The 10,000-nt window shown below is 40.6% G+C and overlaps 1 protein-coding gene across 1 annotated transcript in view; it reads right to left on the bottom strand.

The window, feature by feature from the left end:
• Window positions 1-10,000, bottom strand: part of LOC137997902 (tetratricopeptide repeat protein 28-like) — a 209,108-nt gene that overhangs the window by 170,060 nt on the left and 29,048 nt on the right. Inside the window, exon 3 of the mRNA XM_068844223.1 lies at window positions 7,179-8,355. Within this exon, the coding sequence (XP_068700324.1) occupies window positions 7,179-8,271 (1,093 nt within the window). The 5' untranslated portion in view covers window positions 8,272-8,355. The remainder of the gene's footprint in view (window positions 1-7,178; window positions 8,356-10,000) is intronic.

Below are 10,000 nucleotides of genomic sequence, written 5' to 3'. Positions count from 1 at the left end.
TCCCCTCTCTCCCCTCCCCACTGGATTGCGCCTGGGTCTCCAAGGATTTGCAGGGAACGGCAGGCTGAAGTTAAAGTTCCACAAAAAATCTGGGAACTTGTAGGCTCGATTTCGGCTGCTTTCTTGCCTGTTCGCTAGGTATCTACCAGATTCTAGAAAAAACAAGAGGGTCAGCAAATTCTCAAGAAAAGGGAAAGGCGTTTTTGAAGTGAAGAAGGCTGCCGTATACCGCAAACGCCAAACAAATTTCTATCGTAACCCATCCATTGCAAATTTTTACGACGCCTTCGCCCTCTCGACGGAAAGTAAATTTTAATATAACAAGTGAGACCCAGAGCAGGAAGACCAATGGTGCTGCAACATCAATTTGATAACCAACGGTTCAGGTTTCCTGTTTCCCAGATAGTAATTTATATTTTTCGTCCAGTTCTGAGTGTAGTCCAGAGAAGAAGATTTCGACAACCATCACACGACAACAGAGGTGGTGGCTTATTGCAAAGGTTCCCTTTCAGAACAACTTTCACCAGTTACTTGAAGACAGGAAAAAGTATATCATTAGCTGCAAACCCGTCAGACCGGAATGCAAAGTTAGATCTTTTGGTTGGCCTTTGCTCACGAGTTCTAAATCCTATAAACACTTTGCTAAATTCCTGGTTTCCTAATTTTTTTCCCAACAATTTTTGTCTTTGGGGGAACAGGTGTGGCGCAGTGAAAGCATTCGCCTTCCTCTAAGGTGGCCTGGGATTGAGTCCCGTATTCCTAATAGCACACGTTCGATATGTCAATATTCACACATGGTTAGCTACGAGGCTATACGGTTAAATTCAACGATTGTTTAGTTTAGAACTCCTCCTTGAGACTTATGAGACAAAGAAAACAGAACTCCACCGTGAAATTTGACCATAAAGCCTCGTAGCCACGCCTCAATATTGATATATTGAACTCGGCCTATTCGATGCTTTTTCACCAGACTCCGAAAGGATTTTCTCCCGGTATTTCCCTCGTATCATAACGTTTGATTTACAGTTTCCACAAAGTATTAGAACTCGGCCATATAAACTTGACAGACTTAACTATTAGAGGGTAATGTGAAGTGCTTGTTTTCTACCCATATAAACCATGTGAGCATTGGCCCTACTAATGGAATCGGGTCCATACAATGACAGAGAACAACTCTGATCAGGGTCGGGAATTGAACTTACGACCTTCGGGTTAGATCACCGCTGCTTTACCGACTGAGCTACAAGGTCAGACGGGAGGAGGTCGTGGGAATTAAAGATGCCAATGTCACCCCCGGTCAGAGTTTTTCTCTGTCCTCGTATGGGCCTGTTACACAGGAAATCCACACAATGTTGAGGTATTCCACGTCCTGTATTTCTACATTGTCCAGTCCTCTGGCGCATTTCTATAGGAAGAAGAGTAGGAGGAGAGGAACAGTCGCCACTCAGATGGCTAGTGCGCGGCTTTCGATGACTTCAACGTCTGTTTCTACTTTCCTCTGATCGGTGTAGCTATAGCTTTAAATATCCGTAAAACGGAGCACTGACAGAGGGAGTGGGGTAAAAGGCGCACCGTTAGCTTCCATTGATACCAGTTTGAATTCGTAACTGAAGGAACTACCGACGTTAAATAAAGTGACTTTACCTTTACCTTATATGTAACAGGCCCAATTCCATTAGTAGGGCTAACGGTCACATGGTTTATATGAGTAGAAAACTAGCACTTCATGCTACCCTGTAATAGTTAAGTCTGTTGAAATATAAGTGCTTCACGGCCAACTTTTGCAAAAACGTAACCCTTCCTTGTACGTATAAACTTGCGACTCTATTGTTTTGTTATTGTTTTGTCAGAGTAGCCTATGTGCACTTGGGCGATGGTTAACAAACTTTAGCTGGGAGCCTGTTCTGAATCTGCCAACTGCGAAGGATAAAACTGAGGCATTCTACAACAAAGCGATCGATACCCTTATGCCCACTCAGAAGGTCAAAGTTTGCTCCTCAGGTAAGCCCTGGGTGTCGAGCAGAATGAAGGCGTTGGTCTACAGGAGACAATGGGCGTTTAAGACTCATGGCAAAGACTCAGCCGTGTTTAAGATGTATCGCAAAAGAAACTTAAGTCTATCGAACAGTTTCAATCTGTATTAAGATTGCAGTATTTTCTCACGTATTCGTATAGCACATGTACAAAGGCGCGTACGAAACCTTGAACACCCTTTAATTTAAATTAAACACCCGAAAAGTTACATGGTTGAAATGTTGCGTTTGAAGTGAAGCAATTTGAAATCATCGCAGGCTTTAAAGTATATTTCACTAAGGAATTTTTTTTTTGCTCAGAAGACATTAATGTTTTAGTTCTCTGAACATTTATAAACAACTTAACGAAAGGGCAATTCTTTTTTTAACAAAGAAAAAAAAACAGGCATACTGATGAAAATCAGTAAATGTCGAACACCTTTTTCAAAAGTCGAGCATTATTTAAGCACTTCTTTGCCATTTTTGAAGCACCATTTTCCAGTTTGCCAGCCCAATCGGGATAGACCTATCGTCAAATCATTTTTGGGCAAACTTCGCAAGGCCAAAAAACTGGGAAATACAAGTCACCTTATAGCCTAATTTTTATGGATGGAAAGCTTAACTATCATAGATTTGTGCTATTAAAAAAACCACTTTAAATAAGACCTATTAGAAGAGAAATAACGATCTTTCCAAAAGTGTTGAAAATCGCGATTTTTGGCCAAATGGCAAAAACAAACAACAATGAAATGTGATGTAACACAGGGTGGTTCCCTTGGTCCTCTTTTATTCTTACTTTATATAAACAACATTTCTACTGCTCTGATAAACTGAACTTTAGGATTTTTGCTGATGACACTAATGTCTTTGCTTCATCACCTATTCAAGATCTTGAAAAACTAAATAACGGAGAGCTGGCTAAAATTAAAGAATGGTGCGATCTAAACAAGCTAAATATTAAGAAAACTAATTACATGATTGTTTAAATCCCCTAAAAAGAAATCAGGAAACATAAATGTTAAATTACCAAATAATGAAAACAGTGAAATACGGACATTTATTATATGGAGGAGAGTGTTTTACTGGGAACTAAACCACTCGTAGATTCCATACGCCACTTTATCCGCGACGCGAGTGGCGTATTTTCCGTATGTCACCTTTGTGAGTGTCGTATCGTTCAATGACGTCACGATTCCCGCCTTTTGCTTTTGTTGAATTGGTTTCTCGTGTCGAGTTTGTTGTTTAGAATAAAAGCATGGATAAAATCGGAAATATTCAATATTTAGTCTCTATAGAATAAAAAGAACATTACACGTTGGCTCGAAGATATGAATTTTATGTTCTCGTGGCAAGAACAATATCTCACTCGTTCGCTTTACTCACTCCTGAGATTCATATCTTCTCGCCACCGTGTAATACCCTCTATGTAAAAACTAGCGATAAAAAGCTAAACTTCCGACGTTTCAGCGACCTCCTGACGCCATTATCAAGGAGTTGGAAATGAACATGCGAGTTCATAACGGTCAACACTAATTTCCATCCCCAAAACTGACATTGGACATTTCGTAACAATTACACGACGCATTATACCATGTTAATATTGACAAGCTTACCACTCTAAAAACAATGAAAACAAGCAGAATGACAGCTTTAGTTCATCAAGAAATAGCGTTTCTAAGCTATGCCGCACTGATCTACAGTATTTAGGTCTAAAAACCCCGTTGAAGAAGGTTAACTTTCAATTGTTTTGCTAGGTACTATTATGTCAATACTCTAAAAATTTCGACTTTCCGGGAGCTTGTCTCGTTGGTCTAGAGGATATCGGAAACTGCAAGGTGAAGCCATCGATCCGGGTTCAACTCTTTTCCTTGCCTATTTTGAATCTTCTCAGCTTGTTTAAAATCTTTGTTTCGTTGAAGTAGATTTGAAGTCTAAAGTAGACTGTACGTCGTATAAGTTGAATAAAAAGGGAAATGTCAGTTTGAGGGATGGAAAGAAGTGATGATCGTTCATAACAAGTACAACATACTCCAAATTTGCATAAGTGGAGGAGAACTACACAAAGACTTTAGCTCGGATTGAATCTGTTTGCACGTTCAGCCGTGGTCGACGTGACTATGGTAGTGGAGAAGTAGACCTTAGACCTTACTCTCCATTTGGGGTGCTCGGTTTAGGAGGTGGGTGCCCATCCTGCCCTCAGTTTTAACATGGAGAAAGGATGGAATGCTTCCCTTTTAAAACCTGTGTCAACTCAAGAGTTACTGACCAACGCTTGCAATGGTGCGAAATGGTATGAAATGACGTGACTCGGGTAGTCATACCATTTTTAAAATTCAAAAGGTTTTAAGAAATCGTCCATTTCATTGAATTATTTTGCATTGGTCCAGTCCCTCTGTGACAAAATATCACAAAATCAACATGTACAACTGTAAAGTAAAGAACTTTCCATTTGTTTGGTTCCAGGCCCTAGCAAGAGTCCATCACCCAAGAGTTAGATTTACCCAAATTGTCCTAGTCGTCATCAGCGTCAGAAAAGTGTCTGGTTTTGAACCACATTTTGCGGGAAAATTTAACAATAAACAAATCGGCTAACTCAATGTTGTGCCCGATTCAAACCCTTTGGGAATAAAGCGTTTTGTTCCAGGAATTTCCGTCTCATTTAAATGTGAACGCTACATTAAAATTTTTGTAATTTCCAAACATTTATACTTTCCTAGGTTTTAGCTTATAGACATTTGCCTCCCGAAACAATTAATTTGCTTATTTAGCTTTGGCCAACCTTACAGAAACACAGAAAATACACATTCCCCGAGACTGTCACTTAATGATATTGTAAATGGAAAGTTGATATAGCAAGCTTAAGAGTATACATGTCACCTGAGAAACATACCGCAAAAGCTTGGAGTTATTTTCAAGAGCCAAAATAACACGACGTTTTCTATCAAGTGATTAACTAATCCTGGAACAGATGCTTACAAAGCAAGGCACAAATGTAAGGACTTGAACAGTATCTTAATACTACTGAAATCTCATGGTACTTTAACTATAATTGGCATGATATCTTGTGTCTGACAGCTACTGAGGTATCAATGTTTAAATTGTTTTCAATAACTCATATAATCGAAGAAAGGAAAATAACATATCGACGTATCACAGTCCAAGTAAGTTTTTCACGTTTTGGACATCGTTTCTGAAAAAGAAAAACAAGGAAGAAAGAAACAAGTAGTGGATTAAATGCAAATAACGAATTTCGTTCTGATTGACAAGTAAATAATATAACGATTTTCTTAATTCATTCATTTAACTGTTTGTGCTAGAGTTAATAGCAACACTTCCTATTCACTGTTACCTTGACATGTAGACTTGAAGACCTCAATAACTCACTTCACTTGACATAAGCAATCGACAATCACCGATCAGTTTCACAGTCACTCCATCATAACACGGGCTCAAACACCTAGCTATCTGCAGGAAGCTGAAGTGGCTGACTCGGTGAATGCAGACAATATTTAATTTAGGTATTAGCCAAAGCAGTTCCAGTAAAAATATCCACTCTGGCAACCGTTTATAAAGCCATTTCTCTGTGAAGAACGTACCTGCTCCTTTCAACAACTTCCTGGTCAAAAACATGTACAAAGTACAGCGATTCAGTCATTAAAGTTATATTTAAATAGCACTTACCATTCTTTTCGTGTTCGAGCTGCCCAAAGTCAAAGGTGACATCATCGCCGATTAGCACAAATGGCGCCCAGTATTTTATGGCCGAATAATTCTTTGTCTCCTGAAGAGATTTCATAGCATGGTGAAGAGCTGTACTTGCACTTTTTCTATCTGCCAAGTGTTGGTAAAAACTCTTCATGAACAAGAAGGTCGCCTCGTCGTCGATTCCCCAGAGTGACACCAGTACAGACCGGGCACCAGCACACAGGAAAGCCCTGGCTATTCCCACAATACCCTCAGATTTTACCTCTCCCTGGCCACTATGATTGCAACTAAGCACAACCAGTCTTGCCTGAAGGCAAACTGCTTGAACATCGTCCAACAATAACATGTAATCTTCCTCTTCGGGGATCTTGGATGTGCGTTCAGGATTTGGGGCCAAAGCAATTTCTCCAGATCCCACATCCCCATGTGCAGCAATGTGGATTAAGGCAACTGACTTCATTCTTTTCAGCACTTCAGCTTTGGTTGCATTTTTTCCTGTAAGAGGCATGGTCTGCAGAAGTTCTCCAATTATATCCACCTCTTTTTTCGCAAACGGCAGCTGTCCATACATGGGTTCACCAGTGGCGTAAGTGACTTCGCTCAAGCACGGATCGCCTACAAGCAGCACTTCATTCTTACTTTGGAAGTTGTCAGGTGCCATAGTGATCAATTTTAAAGCAGTTAGCGAGGGAATCACACGGATCCTGACAGAGTCACTCATTGCAGAAAAAGGAGCCAGGCAAAAGTGTCCATCAGGAACAAACACTAAGTCATCACCCTGGATCAAGTCCGCTATAGGACTGATTAAGACATCATACAAGGGCTGCAAAGAGTGCACAGAGAAGCTCAAAGACTGAAAGGTTTCTTCAACACCTTCCCTACTGCTCGAGAAGTCACTGCCTTGTCTTTCAAGTGAACGATTCTCACATCGCAAAACAACCCCTGCATTGATCTGTTCTACCGTACTTTTCATCAGAGACTTGGCAGTTCCATTTTCGATTTTCTTTTGTCTGAAATTTATACCGATATCATCTGTTAGCAACCAGAAGCTGATCGTGTTCCCTTCAAGTGCTGTGAAAACAGTTTGTGAAGGTAGATCTTTCATAACCAAAGAGATAGTTACCTTCATCATAGGTTTCTCGTCAACCCTGTATTGCATCTTTAAAATGTCTGCCAAAGCCTGTGCTCGTCCTTGCTCAGCAGCATACAAAGCTTCATCAACCTCTCCATTCTTCAAGAGTGCTGTCCACAGAGCAGTGTACACAAGCCCCTTTGTGTCACGAAAGCTTATTTTCCATGCATCCTCTGACTGAAGAAGACGCCTAACTTCATCAAAATAATAAACGCTTAGACGATAGTAATTAAGAGCTTTCCTCAAGGAGCCAAAAAATTCATGAACATGACCAATATGATAACATGCGTTTGCCAGCCCTATTGGGTCCTCTGTTTCCTTGCAAATACTAAGATGTTGATGGTGGTACTCTATGGCTTGCTTGAAATTACCAAGACTTTGATAAGCATTGCCGAGATTGCCATAAGCTCTTCCTTCTCCGGCCCTGTCCCCTACCTCTTTTGCAATACTAAGATGTTGATGGTGGTACTCTATGGCTTGCTTGAAATTACCAAGACTTTGATAAGCGTTGCCGAGATTGCCATAGGCTGCTCCTTCTCCGGCCCTGTCCCCTACCTCTTTTGCAATACTAAGATCTTGATGGTGGTACTCTATGGCTTGCTTGAAATTACCAAGACTTTGATAAGCATTGCCGAGATTGCAATAAGCTCTTCCTTCTCCGGCCCTGTCCCCTACCTCTTTTGCAATACTAAGATGTTGATGGTGGTACTCTATGGCTTGCTTGAAATTACCAAGACTTTGATAAGCGTTGCCGAGATTGCCATAGGCTGCTCCTTCTCCAGCACTGTCCCCTACCTCTTTTGCAATACTAAGATGTTGATGGCGGTACTCTATGGCTTGCTTGAAATTACCAAGACTGTCATAAGCGTTGCCGAGATTGCCATAGGCTGCTCCTTCTCCGGCCCTGTCCCCTACCTCTTTTGCAATACTAAGATGTTGATGGTGGTACTCTATGGCTTGCTTGAAATTACCAAGACTTTGATAAGCGTTGCCGAGATTGCCATAAGCTCTTCCTTCTCCGGCCCTGTCCCCTACCTCTTTTGCAATACTAAGATCTTGATGGTGGTACTCTATGGCTTGCTTGAAATTACCAAGACTGTCATAAGCGTTGCCGAGATTGCCATAGGCTGCTCCTTCTCCGGCCCTGTCCCCTACCTCTTTTGCAATACTAAGATGTTGATGGTGGTACTCTATGGCTTGCTTGAAATTACCAAGACTTTGATAAGCGTTGCCGAGATTGCAATAAGCTCTTCCTTCTCTGGCCCTGTAACCCACTTCCTTAAAAATGGCTAATGCTTCTGTGTAATTTGTTATGGCCTGATTTAAGTCAGCTGTGTCCTGATAGTATCTACCAAGATGGAAATAAGCCAAACCCTTGCCTCGTCTGTCTCCCTCCTTTCTTGCAACGCTAAGTTCTTGCATATGCCGCTCCAAAAGGTCCAACTTTTTATCCACCAATGTTGATAATCAAAACCAGGAAGTTTTTCTCAGAAATCTGGGGTGCACCTAGACGATAAATGAACGAAAAGACAATAGGTCCAATGCTCTGAGTACAGGATGCTAAACTGGCACAGCAAGGTTAATTGAACAGTGAAGGAATAACTGTCTTAAGCTAGTATTTCGAAAGAAATATGCCTTTCTTCATCAGGGTTTCCCAAGGAATGATTTCGGCTAATGGAGACAGTTGTTACAGAATAAATACTTGGGCATTTAACAGACTAAGAGCGTTTTATACAATAATAACCACCGAACATTAAAAATAGAAATTCTATTATGTAAATGAGGGAAAAACAGCCAAATAGAAAAGCGATGGCATTCCATTTCATCTTTCTTATCGAAAGCTAATTAAAAGTTCCTAACAGGAGGGGATGCCATTCAGAGTGTAATATTCAATTTTCTGAAATTGACGCCAAACTCATAATTTTTTATTTCATGTCTAAATCTATCCAATGTCGAAATTGCTTGTGTTTTCGTCACTTTTTTTTTGTCTGGATACCTGGTTACTCCATGTATTTTGATCCAGGGACTTTGAATGAGCTAATTGAACTGCTCACATGTTTCCATTGAGAAAGGCTGCTCGTCAGGACAGAATTGGCCGTTTTTATACTAGAGATGCATAATCCTGTTATTCAAATTATGCCTTTCCCTCTCTTTCTCCATACACCAAAATCATTCGTTGGGAAACCCTGATGAAGAAAGGCATTTTGAAAATTGGCTTAAGATAGTTATTCCCTCTCACTGCTCAATTAACCTTGCTGTGCCAGTTTAGCATCCTGTAGTCAGGACATTGAAACTATTGTGTTTTTGTATTTCTCGGCGTTGTTTAAAAAAGTAGGTACGCAATGCGTACATGTGGGTAGCCACTTACTCGTCAATGGGGAACCCCACGGGACTGAAAGGGTTAAGTATGCTGTTCGTTTTCATTTGGGTTCTAACCATTTACTATACTAGCTCTGTACGAACTTCATTGGCTTCCCATTGCCTATCGAATCAGGTTTAAGATGAATTGCACGCCCCTTAGAACCTTTGTAATAAGAAACATCGACTGCTTTTCTTGCCGTCTTAGTCAATTTTTTTTTACATTCTGTAAATAATTATTTGCCTTGAAGCCTTGCTTTAGCGGGGAACTAGAAAGGAAAAATAAAAGAACAAGGAGAAAAAAAGCTTTGAATCATTCTCTGGTAAATTCAATTATTTCGATTGTGAATTGAATTACATTGTAGACACGTGCCCGTGACATTTGCGCTGGTTTTGGTGTCGTTTAAATTGGCGTGACGGATTGTTTTCCTTTGCTTATTCACTGATGTTGTCCGCCTTAGTTCCAGAAGCATATGAACAGTGATGCATATATATCTCTTTGCATATAGGTCCATATACCATAAAGTTGTCTCACTGATAACTGCGTCAAGTCTCGTGGACTTGTTTAGTTGACTGATTTCTTATGCGAAAAGCTTGATTGCCCAGAGAGCCTTCCAACTGATTCAGTCACACAACCCGACTTATTCAGTTGACCCGGAGAACAGCAAAAGTTACTGGGAGTGCAAGGAAAATCGTAGGGATGGTCTTCCGCTATTATCCGGCGCTATTCATGTCAATTAGAAATTCATTCAAATCCCATCAATTCATTCAAATCCCATCTGGGACTCGGATA

This window comes from Montipora foliosa, chromosome 3 (assembly GCF_036669935.1).
Source record: "Montipora foliosa isolate CH-2021 chromosome 3, ASM3666993v2, whole genome shotgun sequence".
NCBI lineage: Eukaryota > Metazoa > Cnidaria > Anthozoa > Scleractinia > Acroporidae > Montipora > Montipora foliosa.
Note: the sequence above shows the minus strand (reverse complement) of the source record. Positions and strands in the feature narration are given on the sequence as shown.